Source organism: Symphodus melops (genome assembly GCF_947650265.1).
Source record: "Symphodus melops genome assembly, chromosome: 16".
Classification (NCBI taxonomy): domain Eukaryota; kingdom Metazoa; phylum Chordata; class Actinopteri; order Labriformes; family Labridae; genus Symphodus; species Symphodus melops.
In genome coordinates this window covers 21,838,611-21,862,039 of record NC_136706.1, presented here as the reverse complement: position 1 = coordinate 21,862,039, position 23,429 = coordinate 21,838,611, and the positions used below count along the sequence as shown (strand labels likewise).

Sequence of the window (23,429 nt, the reverse complement as noted above, 5' to 3'; positions counted from 1 at the left end):
CGTTTGGTTCCTAATACCTCCTCTCATCTTGACTTGTTAGCATTTTAGCAGCAGGATTTGGACGCTATCCATGTCCTGAATATTGCAGTCATACTAACATGAAATTCTTATTCCTAAATGTAATTTAAAGATTGGCTTCAAACATTCACTCCTCTTCAAACACAAACATGAACATCTTATTGAGGAAAAGGGAAGAAGCAGAAACGGCTCTGTCGTTTCACTACAGTGTACATTTCTCCCTCCCCCCCCCTGCATGCGGCTCCTGTCTCTCCTTTCTGCTCGTCTCAGGGTCAGGGGGATATTTGCTCCATCTATTGTCTCAGTGTTGCAGCTATGACCTTTGACCTCAGCTCTATTGGTTGCTTGCAGCGTTGTTGATGGAGGAATTGAAGCTCCCTTTGTATCTACAGACATTTTGAAGTCACTGCGGAGTAAAAAGGGAGCGATCAAACGAGCTCCCTCTTCAGAGATAAAAAGTACAGCCTGACGGTTAATAAATGAACTAAATCGACTATCAGGCGTCTGCTCGGAGCATCGCAGCAGACCCACATTTGTGCTGACAAGCTGGACAAAAAAACATTTGACGAGATGCAGAGGACTGTGTCGGATATCTGTGGTTGTGTTTTCCTGACAGGCACGTGGTTACATCGAAGTGACCATTGGTCCTGATTTCAAGCTCTGTGTCCTGAGTCCCCACAAATGTTTATAAAACACCAATATGTCCCGGTCTAAACAGATTTAAATACCATATCAATACACCATACGTGCCACAGTGATTTGTTTGTTTGAGCTGTTGCTATTTTGAGCAATCAAAAAAACACGACCAAAGCACCGCAGGTCAAAGTTCAACACTGATTTGTCTGCACGTGTGTCAATCTTGGGGTTGCAGCTGTTGTTTAGTTAGCCTAGCTTATCGTGCTAACAGGAAGTCAGCGTTTTCAGGAGTCCATGCATAGTTTAGTTTTTATTTTAAATTGTAAATGAATACTTTGCACAGTTGTTTCATAAGACAGGTTAAGGTCATGTACACTGTCTTACTTGCAATGTTTGGAATATTTTGCATGCTATCACACTGAAGGCCGCCCCTGTGTAAAGTGGTGCCCTGGTCTGGACACGCCCCTGTTTCTGGGAACTAGCTTACTTAAAACTAATTATTTTGAACAATTGTGGCTTTCTTCAAAGATACAGCATGTAAACTAAAGCTTAAAAAGCTTTTAAACACAAGAAGAATCGCTTATTTTCAGAGAAAAAGTTCTAAAAGGCCATATTTGAATCCTTAAATGACTTTCTTTATCATCATTCATCAGAAAGAATGAGTCCACGAGCAACCCTCATGACAATCCCTCGATTGATTTGTGAACTTTGTGAACCTTTAAAATAAAGGATTAAATTTCATATTCATCAGCAAGTAAAGTTTCTGCATGGAGCAGAGGAGCTCAGCTCCATCGGACAGCAGTGTGAGGCTGTCCAGTGTCGCTACATGATGAAACGTTTGAACACACAGAGAAGCAGAGAAACGCTCGAGCTGCACTATAACGTCAAGGATCATCAGACAGCAGCTGTGAAAATCAAAGAATCTCTAATGATCATCACACTGCAGGTTAGCATGCACACTGTACCAAATGACTGAGTCTAGGATGATGAAATGATAATTAGCTAGGAATCAGTTATTTGGGAGAAACAGTCGTCCATGCTGGGATTTTCTTGCTCTTGTATTTCGATCCATTCAAAGCTGTTTATCCATCAGAATCAGCGACACATTTCTCCCATGAATACTCACAACTTCTGCCTCTATTCCACCACAACACGTCAAACAACATACTGCACATTTAACAGCTATACTTGGATATCATGAACCAAACACTGTAACGTGACGCAGCCACTAAAACACAGCGGGATGAGTTCGATGAAAGACCACGAGATACGATCTCATCTCTACGAACGCACGATTAAAAACTAACGTGAGAAAGGCTTTTATCACTGGACATCAAACAGGTTCAATTAATGATCTATTGAGGTTTATATTTGTATGTGTCTATGACTATAGAAAATCGAGATGAGGGGAAAAGAATCGATACAGCGTAGTATCGCTATATTTTACAGGTTGATATCATTTCGCCTCATGGCCGCCAAGTATCAGTATTTTCAGTAAATATGCTTTCTTAATGTTTACTGCTGAAGAGGATGCATCCTTTATTTTGAAAAACTGCTGCAGTTGTTCAGCGGTCCGGGCAGGTTTAGATGAAATACAGAGTTTAGATGGTGTCGGCCCGTCCGTGTTATTCACTCCCTTTGTGTAGAAATGAAAAGACTGAAGTGAACAGACTGAGAACGTTTCTGAATTTAGTTTGATTTTATGGTTTTTATGATCTGCAGTGAAAAAAAGTTAAATCGCAAAATATAGTATCACGATTCTTGAAAATCACAAAGACTGAAGAACTGTGACGATGTGGTGTCACACATTCACTCAAATCTGAACGAATTACACGTAACAGGAATGATGTGAATTTAAAGATGATGTGTCATAAATGTGTCACATTTGTAATATTTCAGAAGTTGGATATCTGACACCTTACTTGACTCCTCCATGTTTATAAAGTGACTGAATACAGAACTCTGCTCTGCCTTTACTTTGTTTTTCTTCTGATTGTTCCTGATCTCCAGCCGGTTTCTTGTTCATGATAAATGTCTCTCTACATGGACGACATCCATCAGATTATCTCTAACTTTAAGATTTGAACATTTGAACGAGGTGTGGAGATACATCCTGAGTTTCGTCGTTCGTCAGAAGAGGAAGTCTACAACATGAAAGTAAAGACTCAAAGTGTTCAGATCACCTCGAGTGACGTTACGTCTTCTCAGGACTTCAATTGACTTTGTGTCCTGATCAGTTTCAATAATAATATTTAACTTTGCCACAGTAAAAAAGCACAAAGACTGAAGGGAACGAGTGCTGAAAAAAGCAAACACTACTGTTTTCAGTTTTTCTGTGTTTATTGTATTTATCAAATAAATGGTAAAATAGAATTAAAAATGACTGAGGATTGATTTGTTGTAGCCTGTAGCTTCCATTTTTCCATTTTTTTTAAATTTTGTAGTTGTTTAAATTGGGTCTTTATTTGTTTTAATGTAAAAACAGAGCACACACGTCTCGTGTAATGACAACATGTCGTCTTTTTTAATTGGCCTAATTTCACCTGAGTACAGAATTAGAATAAGACATACTTTATTAATCCCAGGGGGAAATACAGAGATATTTAATATAGACGTAATTTAGACTGTAAAATAGAATAGAGATGCTAGAATAAGCAATAAGTACCAGGTGATAAATATTTAGATTTTCATACATTTATGTACTAAAAAAAAAAAAATTGTTAAAACATGAAATCATTCAACGAGCCTGAAAACAAAAATCATCATGTTTGAAGATTTGTTTTTTTCTGAGGGGAAAAATGATAATGAAGCTTCTTTATTTATTCATGTATGTATTTGTTTATTTGAGTTGGACTTACAGTAACATAAGGTGCTTTTAGAGTTTTTAGTAAAACGCTCACACTTGTCCATGTTGTCCTGACACATTTCAACATCTTTGTCATTTTACATATTTTTACTTGATAAATCACTGCACCCTATAAAGCACCCTGGACGTCAGAACGACGAGCTCTCTGGGTGTTTTTTCACTTTTTCATTATTTATCATTGTTTTTACATTTCTTCTCTCCCTTGTTTTTATTTTGTCTTTGTCTACTTTTTTTTTAAACCATGTTATTCGTTAACTGATATAGATTAGATTATTATATTTTGATACATTTCTGCACTTCTGTTCCTCTCTGTCTCTTCTTCTGTCAAGCACTCCGGGCTGCATGTTTTTATGAATGAAAGGAGCTACAGGAATAAAAAAAAAAAAAAAAAACATTAAAGTCTATTAACTGTTCACTGTTACTCACAGAATCAGAAATAATCAGACTTTATCTCGTCATTTATATCTTATTTATATCCATTTTAAAAACCTGCTGTGTGTGCAGAATAATTGAATTTCTATGTCCTTGTTTCGCTCTAGTTTGAGTCAAATACTTTTAGGGTTTAAAAACGCACAACCATGTGTTACCTTCATGAAGATAAATATCTGGTCATAAAGAGGAGCTCTGCTCAGAGAGAGTTTCATCGAAAGACTAAATATCATTTATAAGAATTAGCCTTTTTTTCTTTATTGAGTAAATATATCTTAACAAAGTCAAAGCACTGATAATGAAGTTATAGATAAACGGGTTCAAACTGGAAAAATAAATCATTTAAGACCAGTAAATATCTACATATGACATGTTGACTGTCTTCAATGTAATTGTTTTAAACTCTACAACTCATCGACTATCTGGGGCTTTTATTTTGGTGCTTTGAACTTTGCACCTGGTTGAACCAGGGAGTCCGTTCATTTGGATTGTGAAGCTGTTTTCTGTGTTTAGAAACGTCTCCAACAAAAACAGATAGAAACAGAGAAAAAGTTCTTGTTTTGTTTTTGAATGCATGCTGCCCTGCTTTTATAAAAGAGTTGGGTCTCTAAGTTTGACTTCCTTGAATCCTTTGTGTGTTTAACAAATTACAGGCAGGAAGCTTAAAATCACATTAAGACAACTAAATTATATAACATGAATTTACATTTTTTCTCCTTTATTTGTGTTATCTTTGAAATGATGCAGGCTGACAAATGCTGCTTTAAGGACAAAAACTCCTCTATTAGATTTATGGGCTTTTACTTGTATGAATGCACTTCCTGTCTCGCATTTAGATTTCCTAAAGTTTGATGATGTTTTGTTTCTGATGTTTCCTCTCTTACAGTATTTATTAGGCAGATATCAAATCTCATCATATTCATCCCTGTAAAACATTTTGTATTGGATTTTTGATTTTTGAGAGTCGAGTCCCTCACTGAGCATGCCTCTCTCTTGTTGTGATCATTCAGACATCTGCAGTTTTCACTTCAGCAGGAAGTCATGTGGAATTCAAACAACCATGAAACCCCCTCAGTCCACTCTGACAAATACAATCAGATCTTAACATAAACTTTGAACAGACAAACTGAGTACCAGAATAAAACTGCCAATATTGCACGATGAACCTGAGCCCTCAAAACTCCACCTGACCCCCCCCCCCCCCCCCCCCCCCCCCCCCTCCTCCCCTCCCCTGCAGACAAAAGAGGCTTCTCCTCGCTGTGGGGACAGAGACCTGGCTCCTCACTAGAGGGGGCACCAGACCCACTGATGCTGCTGCTGCAGACCTTCATGTTTGTGTCACAGCCTGTGTGATCACCTCGGGGTGCTCACCCTCAAACACCAATCCTCCTCGGAAACCTCTCTGTCTGTTTAAACACACTTCTCGGAGGACTCCTGAACACAAAACACCAGCTGAGGGTTTAAGTCTACAGCATGATGCACCTGAATCAACATGGCACACGACTGACTTCAATCTGATCTAAAACAGGAAAACTGAATCATTTTAGATGGTCGGATCATTTATGTGTCTGAGCTCGCCAATTTGCAACGTAATTATAAATATATAATATCAAACTATTTTTCTTAATATTCTGTTATATTACTGTGCATACCAGAGCAAGCAGTTCACCTGTAATAAATGCAGTGTTTCCCTCTTAATTAAAGTAAATCTGGGTTACAGCACGGTGCAGACAGGGAGAGAAGGCACTGTTTGTTGGAGGGAAATCCCGTGACCTTGTCATTTTGTATCGATCCCTGTTTGTTATTGATCAATAATGGTAATCATAACACCAGTGATGCTAAATAAATTTCGTTCCTCTACACAGGAGCGCGTGCTGTCACGGGGAAACACCAACACAGAGCCAGCAGAGGATTAGAACAGAAATATCACTTTGTCAGTTTTTATGTGGTGAGATTTAAATTCCTTTTTCTTTTTTTTTTTTTTCTTTTTTTTTGTTATTCCAGCGCTCAAAGAAAAATCAAACAGCACCACGGCACGTCGGTTTGTTTTGTCCGCTCTTACCTGCCAGTCTGAGGGCCGACATCCTCTGAAACTCAGGCTCCTGCAGCCACTTCCACATCCTCCTGAAGGTCTCCCGGCCTGACTTTAGTTTACTCCAGGGTTTGGGGTTCCTCAGGAGGTCCGACAGGGTTCCCTGGGAGCGGCACAGCACCCTCTGAGCGAAGATGGCCTGGGGGATGCTGTACCTCTTCAGCTCCGCCGTGATCCTCTGCGCTACTTCCTTGGTGTTGATTTCCTCCAGCTGCCCCGAGCTGTTCACCCCCCTGCGTCCCGGAGGAGGAGGGCGGTCTTTCCCGAGTAGAAGCCAACACGGGCCCGTGGGACGGAGACTGGAGGTGGTGGTGGGAGTGGGGGTGATGGCCAGCCGAGGAAACAGCCGGATGCCCGGGGTGGTGCATCCCGTTCAGGTGCGGCATCATCCCGGCCGTGGGGCCAGCGAGGCCTCTGTGCTGGTGGTGGTCCCCTCTGGCCAGCATGGAGGCTGTGTGGTGCGCATCGAAGTTCAGCATCTTGTCGTGGCCTCCGTGCGTCGTGGTGCCATAGTTGTGGAGACCCTGCTGGGTGTTGTGTATGGAACCCAGACCGTTCCCCAGCACTGGTGAAAGACTCTGACCCATCCCGGACATGTGGTCCTTGTGGTAGGGGCTGTAGAGGTTGTTCATTCCCGGCAGCCCCCGCTCATCCCGCATCAGGGTGAAGCTCCCGCTCACGTTACCGGAGAGCCGCTGGTGGTGGTGATGGTGGTGGTGGTGGTGGAACTTGTCGGACACGGTGGAGATGGGGGGCAGCGGCTGCAGCGGCGTTAAGGTGGTGTATGTGCCGCTCATCCCCATCCCAGGAGAGGACGTGTCGCAGGGGACGCTCATGGCGTGGTGCAGCGGCAGGGACAGCTCTGGACGGTACTCCCCGCTGCCGTCCAGTATTGTGGCCATGCCGGTCACCATTGCCGAGCGGGAGGATGCGGCGGCGGCGGCCAGGTCCTGATGTATCCGCAGGGTGGCCGCCGCTGCCGCCGCCGCCCCGTGTCCCCCCGAGGAGCCCCCACGGACGTGGTGCGGGCTGTGGCCGCTCATCAGCTCCGCGTCAGGGGCCATGGAGCTCACCGCCACCCCGCCATGCAGGCTGCCAATGCCGTCCATTGTCATGTCCGTGTTCATGGCATAAGCGTCCAGGTCCTTGGCCAGGCATCGATAGGCGTTAGTGTAGGCAGTCTTCATTCATCTGTCCTCTCAGTCCATCAGGTCGAGCGGAATTATCTCTCCTCCTGTCCTCCTTCTCTTCCTTTCTCTCGCTGCTTCTCCCCTGATGCTCCGGGATGGGTCAGTATCCGTATCCCCCGTTTTTCCTTCACTTCCTCGGTTGTTTCCCCGTCCTCCTGGGGGCCTCTCCAGCTCGTGCTCTTTGTGTGTTTTCCCCCGATGTGAACACATAAAAGTGTTTCTCCTTTTTTTTTTTTTTTTTTTTTTTTAATTATCTCGATCGTACGGGCCTGTGCGGTGACTCCCCCATATCCAGCCCTCTCCTCCTCCTGCGTTACTCTGCTCTTCAGACGGGAGCTGTCCACGGTCCCCTAGCAGACCGCTCAACCCAACCTGCTGTGAGGGGAGGAGGGGGGAGAAGCGGACTGGGCTGAATGGGCGTCCTATTCTTTAGTGACGGCAAAATCAGCCAATCAGAGAGAGGGATGGGATCCAGAGGGTGTGGCAAACAGGACAAATGACCAACCAGTGTATTAAGTGAATACAGCGGTGTGTGTGAGTCTGCTGTGGGTGGGAACAAAACAAAAATTCATACTGTGTAGTGTTTCTATAAAATGATGCAAATGTGTTTTGCTATTGAGACTTGTCTGTAGGATTTGATTGTCATTTCCTGTTGTCATATTTGACTCATGAACAAATTAAAAAATCAGGTCTATTCAGATCTATTAGGCCTACAGACATGTATAATGTTTACTTTCTAGGGCCTAATAGAAACATCTTCATCGTGCTGTTTTGGTCTTGCCTTGTAGAAAGTTTAGAGAGTTTTCAGGTCAGACTGAGAAAAAAAAAAATACTTGACACAAAATTGGGAAATAAATGAGGTATTTATATATTTATACAGAGAGTCTGGGTGGTTAAAGCATCCAACCGTGCCTGTTTATTTAACCTCATCACCTGCTGATCATAAACATGATAAACACATGATTAAAACAGCAATTTGACACTGCAAACAAACAAAGGTTTTATGAAATATTACTTTAAGCCTACTGTCCATTTTTCATTTCATTTTGTTGTTCATTTTTTTGGTCAGCACTCGTGCTGGATGTGTCGACAAAGTGATCCGGAAACAGTGAGGATGTTTGACCAATTGCAAGGCTCAATTTAGGAGCCAAAAACAATCTCATCAAAGTGTTTTCGGAGTTTTATCAGAGTTTTTTAAAGAAAAATCCTCAGATAAGACGTTTCTCAGGAGATGGTCTTGGTGCTAAACCACAGACCCATCCATCCATCCATCCAACCACAGATCCATCCATCCATCCATAGATTCATCCCTCCATCCAACCATAGATCCATCCATCCAACCAACCACAGATCCATCCAACCAACCAACCATAGATCCATCCATCTATCCAACCATAGATTCATCCCTCCATCTAACCATAGATCCATCCATCCAACCAACCATAGATCCATCCATCCATCCAACCATAGATCCATCCCTCCATCCAACCATAGATCCATCCATCCAACCAACCATAGATCCATCCATCCAACCAACCACAGATTCATCCCTCCATCCAACCATAGATCCATCCATCCATCCAACCATAGATCCATCCATCCATCCAACCACAGATCCATCCATCCATCCAACCATAGATTCATCCATCCAACCATAGATCCATCCATCCAACCAACCATAGATCCATCCATCTATCCAACCATAGATTCATCCCTCCATCTAACCATAGATCCATCCATCCAACCAACCATAGATTCATCCCTCCATCCAACCATAGATTCATCCCTCCATCCAACCATAGATCCATCCATCCATCCAACCATAGATTCATCCATCCAACCATAGATCCATCCATCCAACCAACCATAGATCCATCCATCTATCCAACCATAGATTCATCCCTCCATCCAACCATAGATCCATCCATCCAACCAACCATAGATTCATCCCTCCATCCAACCATAGATTCATCCCTCCATCCAACCATAGATCCATCCATCCATCCAACCATAGATTCATCCATCCAACCATAGATTCATCCCTCCATCCAACCATAGATCCATCCATCCATCCAACCATAGATCCATCCATCCAACCAACCATAGATTCATCCCTCCATCCAACCATAGATCCATCCAACCATAGATCCATCCATCTATCCAACCATAGATTCATCCCTCCATCCAACCATAGATCCATCCATCCATCCAACTATAGATTCATCCATCCAACCATAGATCCATCCATCCATCCAACCATAGATCCATCCATCCATCCAACCATAGATCCATCCATCCAACCAAACATAGATTCATCCCTCCATCCAACCATAGATCCATCCATCCATCCAACCATAGATTCATCCATCCAACCATAGATCCATCCAACCAACCAACCATAGATCCATCCATCCATCCAACCATAGATCCAACCAACCAACCATAGATCCATTCATCCATCCATCATCATCATCATCTATTTTTCTTCCCCTTATCCAGGGCGATGTTTCAGTGGCAGCAGGTTGTCCCAGACATCCCTCTCCCCATTGATGTTTTCCAACTTCTCCTGGGGGATCCCAAGGCATACCAAGGCCAGAAGGGATATTTACCCTTCAGTCTCCTCAGAGTTGGAAATACCCAGATGACAACCAAAGATAGATAACCAGAAGACATCGTAATCAGAGGCCTGATCGACCTCAACTGGTTATTTTCTAGCAGTCCAGACGTCCTTCAGAGGAAACTATCATGCGCTTACATCCATGATTTTTTTTTGGTGACAAAGATAAAACAACAAAGATAAAAGATAAAAAAAGATAAGTGAGGATTGGAACATAGATCGACTAGTAAATCTGACGCCTCTTCAGCACTGTTGACTCTGTTCCACTCTGTCAATCTCATGATGCATTTTACCCCTCACTCATGAACAAGACCCCAAGATACTTCACCTCACCTGAGGCAGGGGCTCACTCCGCACCCGGAGAGAGGAATCCACAATTTTCTGGAAAAGAACCCATGACCTTGAGGTGCTGATTTCTAATATAAACTTGTTTGCAGTTCAGATGCAGCTTCAGGTTATTTTATTTGAAACCAGAATGTTGAACAGTGTGTGAACAGTCTATTTCTCACTTTGCTCTGGCCGTGACTTTAAATCCCAAAGTTAACATGACCAACTCAAAAGTGAACCTTATGCTTTATTGAAGAAGACTTGATTCAGACTACAGAGTCATTATGAAAATGTTCCCAAAAGTATACAAAAAATAAAATTAAAAAAAAAACCTTAAATACTATTTGAATTAATTTTGAAATGAGTGAAGTCTCCCCCTGCGTTTGGTTAAAACATTTTGGATAGGTGATGTCTTTGTTGGACGGATGTTTCCAGCTGTGTAGCTCAGTGTTGAGTGCAGACTGTGAAAATAAAGTGTCGGTGTGTTAGTGTGTTTGTGTGTGTTGGTGTGCGCGTTGGGACGTTATCGACAGTCTCTGGGCGGAGTGATGAGCGTGGGAGCTGCACTGAAAGAGCATTATGGCCTGTAGCCTGTTCACTTTACAATTCATTACACTTCCAAGGACAAACGACTGCTAAATAACTCTCTCTCTCTCGCTCTCTCTCGCTCTCTCTCTCTCTCTCGCTCTCTCTCTCTCTCTCTCTCGCTCTCTCTCTCTCTCTCTCTCTCTCTCTCGCTCTCTCTCTCTCTCTCTCTCTCTCTCGCTCTCTCTCTCTCTCTCTCTCTCGCTCTCTCTCTCTCTCTCTCTCTCTCTCTCTTGCTCTATCTGCTTCTGATCCATCATCATAAAATAACAGTTTAGGCATCAGAGAAAACAATCACACTCTCTTTTTTTGTAAATTAGTTACTGGACACGTGTCACCTCTTTCACTGTCAATTATGTAACCGAGGCAGACAGCACGGCCTCGGGGTGAAAGTGCAGACCCACTTCATTGTGCATACAACAGTATACGGGCATGTAGCAGCAGCTCTTTAGCTCTGACCTCCATAAACGCATGCAGAACTCCTTTCATTTAAAAAGATACCTTTTCTGGTATATCGTCAAAGGTTGTTCATGGGATATTTCTACGTTCGTGGCTTGGGTGTTGTTCTGTGTTAGGAGCATTTTACTACATAAATACACCACAGAGTTCCTTCAAACATGCACAGTGAACACGCTACTTTTTGTGTATGTATAGGCTGCAAAAGTGTTGCAAGCACAACACGAGTGAACGCTGTCTGATGGGGGCTCCTTAGGGAGGTTTCCTCCAGTCATTGCAAACTTTGCACATGTTAAGTTTCTGTTATGGTTTGAAATGTTTTTAACCCCTGAGAGTCCTCGATCAGCCTGGGGCCATGATCAGTTGCCGGCCTTCACTGTTGACAAGCAGCACCTCTGATGTGAGACAAACCCTTTTTAAACATTTTCTGTGCAGGTTTTTGTGGCTCGGACAAGTGATGTCAACATTTAAAGGGAACCCTTACAAAGATCTGATTGGCCAAACGGTTCTCCAACTATGTAAAACAGAAGGGAAAAAAACAACACCAGATATATTTAAATAACTGAAGATTAAATAAGAAGAACATGAAGTTCTCTGCTTTGGAAAAAAACGTCTATCTGCAAAGAATTTTTGTTTTTTTTTCATGTTTTTTTTCTTTGATAGGACAGACGGTAGAATATGAAATCGAGGACATCAAGGGGGCTCAGAAATGCAGAAAAGAAGCCGCGATTTTCATGAAATAGCTGTTGCCTTAATTTAGAGGTCTTCTTTTCTTCATCTGCATCAATTTTTTCTTCATGGTATTGAACTCTGATTTCAACATTTAAAAAAAATCAAATGTACATCACTCATGTAGAAGTCCTTGAAGAAAACCTTTATAAAAAAAGGCTGTATTTACCCCAACCACTGCTACCTCTTTCAAGGATCTTGTAATTGTATTGAGTTTGGGTGATGAGGATGGAGGGGCTGTAAAGAGGAGAAAAGGTAGAGGAGATGAGGAGGAGCAGGATGGGTAGTTGGGCAGATGTTGCTTTGTTTAAAGACTGTTGTGTAATTAAGGACAGAAGAACAGAAGCTTGACCCATTTTCTCCTTTTGATCAGCTGTCAGTAGGACAGGCAGGGGGTCTGCTGACTGAGGGACGACCTGCCTGTCCGTCCGTCCGTCCGTCCGTCCGTCCGTCCGTCCGACTGTCTGTCTGTTGCTTCTGTAAACTTTTAGCTTTCATGCGGACGGCAGCAGATTTAGGATGAGGCTGGGTCACAGCGGAGGAGAGGGGAGAAAAGAAGAGGCGTGCACAGGAGGAGGAGGAGGAGGAGGGGGGGAGGAACGGCAGCCGGAGGAGGAAGAGGAGGTGGTGATGGTGAAGGAAGAGATGGAGAAATGAGACGTGCAAGGGAAGAAGGAGAAGGATGATGGAAGAGGTGGAGGAAGGAAGGGAAGGAGTAAGGAGTGATGGGGAGGGGAGTGTTGTGGGGGAAGTTTTAGGAGGCGGGGGAAGGGGGGGCTGTAAAGGAGCAGCTGCAGGGGGAGGAGGAAGAAGAGGCGGAGGAGGAGGAAGTGATAGAGTTTGGAGTCAATATGACGGTGTAAGCAAAATGCTGACATCATTTCCATTCTGACACTGAAGCCCCGCCCACTCAAGGATGTTTCTCCTAAAACTGCAGAAGAACTTTTTGTTGTGACTATTTTTTTTTGCACTTTTCTTTTTTATGTTTTTAAAAAAAGTCATTATTCTAACAAAATGTTAACTAAGGTTATTAAAAAGCAACATGAAGAAAATACATCTCCCATGATTCTTTGCCGTGAGAGAGCTATAAACGCCGGCAAGTTTTCTCAACACTTTTACTCTGAAGTCACTTTAACTGTGCTCGGTGTCGTAACAGGTCAACTGTCCAACGGCTGCAAATGCTGCGAGGCTCAGAGACGTGACTGACAGGGTGTAAACAAATCAATACACACACACACACACACACACACACACACACACACACACACACACACAGAGGAGCTGCTTCTGGAAATCTTAATAATCCCTGCCTCAAACATTTCAGTACTTTATTTAAATGCTTGAAGTTATTTCAAAAGAAGTTCTCTTGGTTAATTATGCTTCATGATTTTGAGGCGACTGGATTAAAAAAAAACTATTTTTTTATCAAACTCAGGTTGGAGTGAAGTGTTTGGACTATTTTCTGCTGTGGATGAATCTACTCTTGTTACTCTAATGACGTCTGTGAGAAGGATGTTTTCACGTTCTCTGTTTTGCATCTTTGAGTATTCAGAAAATGGTTATTTATGTTTCTTAAATCTGTAATTTAAACTGCTTTATATCATTGTGTATGGTCTGTTAGGTGGACGTGTTATTTGGTTTAATGTGATCAAATGTTGGTCGAGCGAGGGGCGAGAGTTGGACATTAGCATTAGCTATAAACTCTTTCTGCAGCACTTCAGTTTCATGCTCTGTATTAAAATTATGTTAAATTTCATCGTCCCTAAATTAAACAAATAAATATAATAAGTCTCATGTATGATTATTATTCATTATTATAATGATGATTATCATCAGAAGCAAAGAAATATGAACACTGTTTGTGGAAATCAGTGAAATCAGTACACACTTTGATTTGTTTGTTTAATTATTTTTTTTTATTTGCACACTATATATAATTTCAGAATAAAAGTCTAACATTTGTCACATCCTCATCCTCAGCATCATTAGATTTAATTTGTTACTAAACTATATAAATAAATAAAAATTGCCTTAACCTGTCATTAAAAAAAATAAAATTTGAAATGTTGTATTCATAAATGAATATTAAATGTTTGATTATGAACATTGCTCTCTGTTAGTTCACTGTGTTGATAAATGAATTGTAAACTGAATATTATCAAACTGGTTTCCATCTTCACCTCATTACATTGCCTTCAAAACAGATAATTATACATTTCTTAAATATACTGTTTAGAAAATAAAATGTGTGAAAACAACAACAGCCAGTAAGTCAAACATTATTATTAATATTACTATAATTTTTTGTAGCGTCTCCTTTAAACATAAACTGATGGAGTCAATAATATGGTCCAGTCACAGACACATCAATATGTCTGTTAAATATAAAAACATATATTTTTTTTATTTTGTTTATTTAAAGACATCTTGTGTGACATCTCAATCTTTAAGTTTTTAAGAAGCAAAATCTACAGCTTCAAAACTCAGAGAAGAACCGTGCACAGCGTGCACACAGAACCCTCAGCTCTCTCAATAGTTCACATTTTATTTGTATATTTTATCTTTAACTTTCATTCTCTATCCTGTGTCTTGTATCTGTCAGGCTGAATCCTTTTCTTATGAGGTCAGCAGAGTTAATAATTACTGCCTCAAAGCAGACAATTGAACATTACAGACATAGATAATAATTAGCCACATCAGATGTTCTGAAACATAAATAATGATTGTAAGACGAGAATCAATATTGTATCTTATGAAACAGTTTTTAAAAAAGAGGCAGGATGTGGAGAGCTGTGGGCTTTGAGGAAAAACTGCAGAGCTGGAGGTTGATCAGGGCACTTCCTCTCTCTCTCTCTCTCTCTCTCTCTCTCTCTCTCTCTCTCTCTCTCTCTGTCCCGGGCCATCTGCTGTGTACGGAGCAGCAGTATTGATCTGCAGCTTTGTGCTGGAGACCACATGCTAATCTATAGCGTTAGTGACAAACACCGCTCCGCTTTGCCTCGCATCTGTCCCACTGACTCTCTCTCTCTCTCTCTCTCTCTCTCTCTCTCTCTCTCTCTCTTCTCTATATAACCAGTGTCATCCTCTCTCTCTAAATGACCCAGCAGTTTTAGGACGGGGGTCCATCTGTGCGGCTCTTCCTCCTCCTCCCCCTCCTCCTGCAGGGGTGTGTTTCTGGTGAGTCCTGTTCTGGTGTTTCATGTGTTCACACATTTCTCATGTTAGACAGAAACACAGACCTCTAGAGCTCTTATTTAATTTACTAAAGGACAAAGCTAGATTTGAGTGAATGTGCAAAGTGATTGAGAGCTGTTACAAAAGTGTGAGACTTGAATGTTATAAGTAATTCAATGAACAGATCTCATGTACGTAAACACGAGATGAGAGAGAGAATTATTCACATTAATTAAAGAGGTTTCAAACACATTTTACAGATTAATATCTCACACAGAGAAACCATTTAGGAGCTACCCGATTTAGTGTCAGTGAATAATTTATATACACTTTTATAATAAAACATAAATAAACATTTACTTTAGCACTTCTCTGAGAGCTGATTTTTGTTTTTTCAAGGTTTTGCAAAGACAAAACAAATTGCAAATATTTATTTGTACATCAACAATATTTAGATAAATAAACAGACACATTAGGGTGAATTTAATAATTTGAAATAATTCAAAAAATGTATATTGATAATTCAAATATCTCTGTTTGTATAACACCTTCTTATTGCTTTAAATAAAATACAAAATAATTAATAGAAATATGATAAATATCACATTAAAGATTTATTATCTATTATTATGATTGTTTTATATTTGTATTAATCAGTCGTGAATAAAAGAGGCCTCGACTTAAATATTAAAATAAAAAGAAAATGATTGACACTGAAGCTTGTTTTTATCTCTGGTTTTAACGAAAAGTATTATTGTAAAAATAATTGTGATAAATTGTTAAATTGTATAAAACAAAGATTTTGTAGCAGGAAATAATAAAGAGCTGTATACAGCAATCAGTCCAATCATTGAGACCTCTGATTGTCTGTTTGCTGTTTCATAATTGCGTCAAATGTTTTTTTCTTTTCTTTTCTTTTTTCAAATTGACTCGTCAATCAATCAATCAATTAATCAATCATACTTTTGAAAAGATATTTTGACACAAGCAGTAAAGTTCCCTCAGATCCCTCGTTTTCCCACCTTGAGATGCCACGCCCTGATTGTGCTCACCTGTGACTCGTTAACCAATGATTGTCTGTGACTCGTTAACCTCTGATTGTCTGTGACTCGTTAACCAATGATTGTCTGTGACTCGTTAACCAATGATTGTCTGTGACTCGTTAACCAATGATTGTCTGTGACTCGTTAACCCCTGATTGTCTGTGTATTTAATCCCTGTGTGTGTTTCCTCCTTCGTGTTGACACCAAGTAGCGTCTTCCTTGTGCTGCCTTGTTCCTACCTACCCCAGCTTCTCGTTTTGCCTTTTGTTTGCCCCTCTTTAAACCAGCCTGTGTACCGACCTGGGTTCTCTTTCATAGAACAGTAGAACCCATTCTACGTACGTCTGAGTTTGCTTACCGGTGCGCACATTTTACCTCCAGGTTTGTTTTTGTCACAAACTTTGGGTGGGAAATGGCGTAGCGTAGCTTCAGACCACTTTTTGTGCGTATATGCAACGCTGATAAAAATCTGTTTCTACTGCATGGTGGGTCCTTTAATGTGTCTGGTTCTGTAATGTTTAAACAGATAAAGAGACAAATACGTAAATGAATGAGAAAAATGTATTTATGTAAAAATCCATTAAGATTGAATTAGTTTTTCGAGGCTCACATTTACTGAGAGAGTAAAAACATAAACTGAGAGTTTATAAGAGAGAGATCAGAAAAGATTTTAATTTAATTAAAACAACTTTTTTTTTTTGGCTTTTGTGTTCAAGATTAGTCTCTCTATAAACGAAAATATGAAAATCAGTAAAGATTAAATGTCTTAAATGTGGATGTAATATAGAGACGTATATGCTCTGTGAAACACACACACACACACACACACACACACACACACCCCACACACACACATTATACTGTAGCATCTCAGCCATTCTTTGCAATTTAGAGGGAAGAAAAATGAAACAGAGTCCGGCACACGTCCATTGTTTCTTTCTTTTCTTCTTCTATCTTCTCCCCCTTTTCTCCTCATCCCTCCTCCTCCTCCTCCTCCTCCTCCTCCCTCCTCTCTCTTCCTCCTTTATTCTCCGGCAGTCTTTTCAAACTTTTGGACCTGCTGCCTCTTTTGTTGTGGTTCTGCTGGCCGTGAAATCGGCTTCTAATGTGAACACAATGGCCGCGTGCGGAGCCGACCCGCTGTATTCAAATGTGAGCGCACGCCATTCTCACTGCGTGTACAACTTTAAATAAACACCCAGTTAACGGCCTTTCATCTCAAAAACTTTATGAATTCGTATCATTCATCGAGTACGGCCTTGGACTTGTGATGAACTCCAGTGAAGTGCAACCAAAGAGCCTCGAGAGAGTCGGACATTTTAAAGTGATTCGTTTTCACAACGAAAGAAGCAAAATAAATTAAAGCGTCGAACAGAAGCCTCAACCCGTTTTAAATAAATGTGTTTAATTTACCATCAAGCATCTTGATTTTTAACACAAACAAAATGTAAAAGTGTTTTTCAAAATATAAATTATAAATTTGTCTCATAGTGTTTCACACTTTGCCCTTCCCAGCCACCGTACTTTTGTAACATTTAGACTGTTATAAGAGGAATCATACATTAAATCAGGGCCGGCAGTATTAACACCTTAAGCGCGGTGTATGACTGTTTGGCTGGTAACATCAAGATGACAGTTTTGCATCCAGCAGAACAGACTTTTACATGATCTTCTTTTATTTTGTATTTAATGTCAAATTTTGTGAAAAAAGGTGAAAAAAGCTGCAGCAGTGATGGTGAGGAAGGACAATAAAGACAGCTGTGCTACAAATCAGCAAAGACGTGACAAAAAGAAAAAAACCCCAAAGAGAGACACGGAAAGAAAGGACGGATGAAAACGTTGACGTGCTGATCTTTAAGAAGGTGAAGGAAACTCCTCTCGTGTCACTTATTTCATTTTATGGACATTAAAAGAAAAATCCACACTGATACGTTTGTTTGGATCAGGACATCTTTCATGATTTATGTCATATAAGTGATCATCGTGTTCCCTCATTAGACTGAGTTCAGTCACACAGCACACACACACACACACACACACACACACACACACATTGGTATATATTTGTGTTTTTAGCAGAGATCAGAGAGAACATGGCCACAGGCAGCAGCAGCTCATGCTAATTCAGATCAATATAAGTGTGAATGTGAGCTCAGTTTCCTCTCAGAGAACACATTTACACTTATTAACAAGTGTGTGTGTGTGTGTGTGTGTGTGTGTACCATCTTAATACACATATTAACAGTAGTCGTTTGAATGATTTCATACCTGATTTGTTGCAGCTTCTCACGTTCACGTGCAGGAAGGTGTGCAACGTCTCTGCAGCCAAAAAACAGCCCACCAGTCCCTCTAACTTAGTTCTTGTACTCTCATAAACAGGACTAAAACATCGACAAAACCAACTGACAAGAATACAAAACTTCCTGAAAATAAAACAGAAGATAAATCTTTATATGATCCCACAGTGTACTGACGCAGAGAATCAGACATTCAAGAAGTTAAATAGAGAAACAAGCCGAGTGAGAAAGTGCTGCGAATCACAACACATTCTAAAAGAAATGCACATTTGTATGATTAACACACTTACCTTTTTGCACATAAGGAAATACCTTTATTGTAGGTGGTGTTCTTCGCTGTATTTCAGGTGAAGCAGCCTGTCGGCAGCATTAAAAGGTTCCAGCTTCATTGGTTTTGTTTTTAGCTGCACGCTGAGCTAACGTCAGAGAGTCTGCAGAGTTGACAGATAAATAAAGATTGAAGTTCAGATATCGTCCTGAGCGCCTGCTGTGCATCACATTTAAAGCTAGAATCCTGATTATTATATTGAATGAGATAACGTTTTTAAATGTGTGAATGAGTTTGTTGTTTAATTGCTTTAAAATGTATTGTTATAAAACAGCTTCTTAGTTATTTCCTTCTTCCTCTAATCTGAACACTTACGTAAAGACGTCTTACTAAACGGGGGGATGCAGACCCGCCCGCCTGCAGAAACAGCCGGGCCCCTGACAGGCCCAGCGAATGGGCCCTCCAAGGATACTGTATGATTTAATCTGAGCCAGCTCCTTCCTTTATTCTTCTTCTTTCTTTTCTGACTTTGAGCAGAATCTGGAGTGGCTTCTTCCAACACCATAACAGTTAAGCTAACGTCGGTAACATGACGAAGAATACGTTTCCTATCATTTTAAGAAGAGGGGATTTATATACGATGGCTGGGAAGTGAAAAGCAAAATAACAACATTTAAGACACATTTACATTTTGTTACACACATTTATAAGAAGTGAAACACTTTTACCAGTCACCAAACAAATTTACAAACGACGGGAATGTACCAAATGCAGGAAGTGACCCGGAGGTGACATTTCGTTCGCCAGAAATGTAAATTTACTTTTACTGAAGCTACAATTAATAAAAAGTGTGTATTTATTACTTTTCGAGGTCGTGGTGAGTGTTAAAGGTTTGATATAAAACATGGTTGTTGCTTCTTAAAATTAGGATGGACCATGTTGTTTTTCTAAACCTCCGTGGCTCCTCCTCTTTTGGTCCCATCCCAGAAAGCTTTCCCCTTTATGGGCGCCTCGAGTGGGTGCAACTCTTATGTCTAAAATATATATATATATTTATGTTTAAATAAAAACACTGAAAACAGGAGGACGAGGAGAAATCACATCCCTAAATATGTTTACACCAGCTCAACATTAGAGTCATTCCTGCTATTCGGTGCCATTTCAGCTCGATACCTTTTCAAAAAAAAATGTCAAAATGTTCATGATTTCAACATTTGATCTGAAGGAGGGCTTTATAAACTATCAGAAAATGATATTAGTCCAGCTCAGGATATTATAATCTATTAATTTTAGATAGATTCTTTCCGTGTGACAGAGGTCAAATGTCCACCCTGTTACCAGACATTATCATCTCTATTACGTATTGTTTTGAAAACCCTGTCATATTCTTAATTACATTTTCTTAAAGCTCAAATGTCCCTTTCTTTACACTGGAAAAGCATTGTAACATTTTTCTTCTTGAACAAGCTTTATCTTGAAAAAGCTGTTATAGCTTGACGTAAAACGTAATTCTTACATATGTCTTTTAGAAATAAAAGGAAGTTTGATGGAATTTGAAAAATGTTTTAATTGATTGTATTTCACCAATTTATTCCCTGCAAATAACCACAAAGATAAACATCATATTGTTGTATTTTATTTTATTAATATCCCAAAAACACATGGGTAACAGGGTGGACACACACACACACATGCACCATTTAATGAAATATTGTCAATGAAAATATGGAGACCCCAGGAAGAGTAGCTACTGTTTAACACAGAAGCTACTGGGGATCTTAACAAATAAACAAAATTACCAAATAAGTTCCTATTATTAAAGAAATACAATTCATCTACCCCACCGCCTGACCAAAACAGGAACCTTTCCACCTCAAACTTCATATTTACTCCCTACCCATTAAACAACATAGGAAAAAAAATTACTGTTACTAACCAACAGATGTTTGAGGAAACGCAAACTATTTTCCTAACCAGATCCCAAGATTCTTTTCTAAGAAACTCCATAGTTTCTTCTCAAGCTTGAATGACCTCTTATTCAGAGGTAGTGGCTCCTTGATAAGGCATTTGTTCTGATATTTTCTTTTTCCTTCCTTCCTCCCTGTCCCTTCTCCATTTCTCCCTCTCTGTTTTGAGGTAATTTAACCTTTTCACAGGGTCTGCATCACAACGTGCCCTGTAACGCTGCTGCTTTTCCGCAGCAGACATTGGTGCCATTTTTCTAACAAATACATGTATACTGATTTAAATAATTGATTTTTAAATAATGATTATAATAGATAATACATAATACACTTATAACAAATGTCAAAACATGCTGTAAACACAAATTCATTCACCGTGTCCACCCTGTTACTGATCATAACAGTAACAGGGTGGACGGTAACAGGGGGGACATTTTATCCTAAACCTAGCCATTTCTACCCCTATGAAGGAAAACAACCTAATACAAAACGACCATTAAGGAGTATTTTGTACATATTTATCAGCAATATTTTCAATACCACAAAAAAATACTGTTTTCCACTAAATATAAGGGTAACAGAGTGGACATGTTATGCTTTACCACATCTATAAACAATTCTAAAACATTGAAAAAAAGGTTGATAAAAGAGTGATACTCACTGGGCTTCTTGTTGATGTTTCCCTCCAAAAATGTATCACTTCTTGAGAGCATAGCCTAAGAGTTCTGTTACCATGGGAACATTTAGGGGGCTCGTCCAAAGGGACTCTCACCAGAGTAACAGGGTGGACAGTCAATTCAGGGACACAGTGTCTTTTAATGATTTTATGCATTAAAATTATATAAATGACAAAAACTATTATATGATGAGCAACATTTAAAAAAAGACTATATACCAATAAAAAGAAATCTCAATTTTTTTTTATATTTATGCCATATTTATGCAATTTTAGTTGCGTAAACATGACTGGGGACATGGCATTTTAACCTGCCCTTCACTAACATGAGAACATTTAATTTAAAACAATCAATTCTGAGGATATATCCTTTTTTTCTATGGTAGAGTAAGATTTATACTTGAAGAAAAACGTTTCAAAAAGAGTATTGACCCAGTTTTAAACAAAATACACCATAATATGTCATGGGGACTCAAATGTCACCGAACGCTAGGAATGACTCATTAACTGAAAACAGCGCTAACATGTTAATAACTCTGCTGTGCAGCCTCGTGGTTCGGTCCTCGTCAGGCCGAGGACGATTAAAAAGTGTTCAATGCTGAAGTTATTTCTCGGCCTAATCAGACTTTAAATCTCCTCAGACAGTTTGATCTTTCTCTCCAATATTATTTTTAGTTTAATCTATTCTAAAAAGACAAAAAGGATCACTTTTAATAATTCACCAAAACCCAGATCGTTACAGAGAATCTGCGTTAATTAACAGCAGGACTAAAGAAGCGAAGCCTTCCTCCTCCCCTTTCCATGATTCTTTAATGTCCTCTGGCGTGTTGCTCCTTTAATCATCAACAGTCGACTGATTGATTTCCTCTCGACCTGAAGACGGAGTCGACAATCAGCACGACGGCTGCAGACTGAAGGTTTCACACTCCTGATCAAAGCGGAGGAGGAGGAGCTCCTTTAATATTTCACACCTCCTCATGTTGGAATCAGAGACGGCAGAAGATGAGCAGATCGGTTTTATCGGCTCTCCAGTCAAATCTAGTTCTACAAAGTTTACAATGCACTACTTTGATATTTTCCCTGAATGTCATCGTGTGGTTGGTTCTTAGTTTTAAAAATAACCTTTAAGGACCTCCAGACACCTCTACTTGAACCATGAATATTTGTCCTCATAATAATAATTATTTTGTTAGTGCTGAAGATTCTTGTTTTTTTAAATCTTGAATTTTGTTGAAATACGATCAAGACTCCAAAGTTTGTAAAAAGTCAATCCAATGGATTTACACTCAGAGGAAAAGTTTACATAAAATAGTTGTCATGTAGAGCGTGGTTCAGTTTGTCAGATAACGTTTACAAAAAATAAATGAATCTCAGTGGTGAACAGGGTGCCGTGTGCACAGCCTGTAAATCCTCAGGCGTGCACGGCTGCAGGAGCAAACCATGAAAAATAAATCTAAACTGTTTCATTCATTCTTCATACTCACGTAACAGGAGGAGACACATGGCACCAGATTCAGCTGATGAGCTTCCTCTGCAGCCTCTGAGCAGGTCGACAAACAAACAGAAAGAAAAATACAAAACACACAATGAATCAATACAAGATTTGATTAGAGACAAACAATTAACTGAGAGTTTCACATTGTGTAAACTGCACATTTTACACATGTTTAAATTTTAACAGGTCATAATGGACAAACTGAATATATAAATCAGGTTAATAAAACGGTCTGCAGATACAGTAAATAAATGTTTTTTAATTTAGTCCTTAATTTCATATTTCTCACGTCGACTAAGAAAAATCAAATTGATCTCAAAACCATGTGTTTGTACCGCTTTTTAAACTGGGTCATGCTTGGACTTTGCTCGAGCTTCAGACCCAAACTGTCCCAAACCTCACGCCACAAACAGAAACACAAAAACTATCTCAACTAAAACGTCTTATTTAAATGAACACGTTTCATGAGTTTGTCAGTTTTATCTGCTGAAATTTACGCTTGCAGATTTTTTTGTCACTCTCTGAGCTGCCACCACCACTGCTGCTGCTGCTGTGACCTTGTTTCCT

At 40.0% G+C, this 23,429-nt stretch overlaps 2 protein-coding genes across 3 annotated transcripts in view; one reads left to right on the top strand and one right to left on the bottom strand.

Moving 5' to 3' along the window:
• Positions 1-7,597, bottom strand: part of onecut2 (one cut homeobox 2) — a 33,896-nt gene extending 26,299 nt beyond the window's left edge. Inside the window, 2 exon segments of the mRNA XM_079365236.1 lie at positions 6,012-6,267; positions 6,269-7,597. Coding sequence (XP_079221362.1) covers positions 6,012-6,267; positions 6,269-7,228 — 1,216 coding nt within the window. The 5' untranslated portion in view covers positions 7,229-7,597.
• sowahb (sosondowah ankyrin repeat domain family member B) overlaps positions 1-23,429 on the top strand; it is a 236,346-nt gene that overhangs the window by 94,499 nt on the left and 118,418 nt on the right. The gene's annotated exons all lie outside the window — the stretch shown is intronic.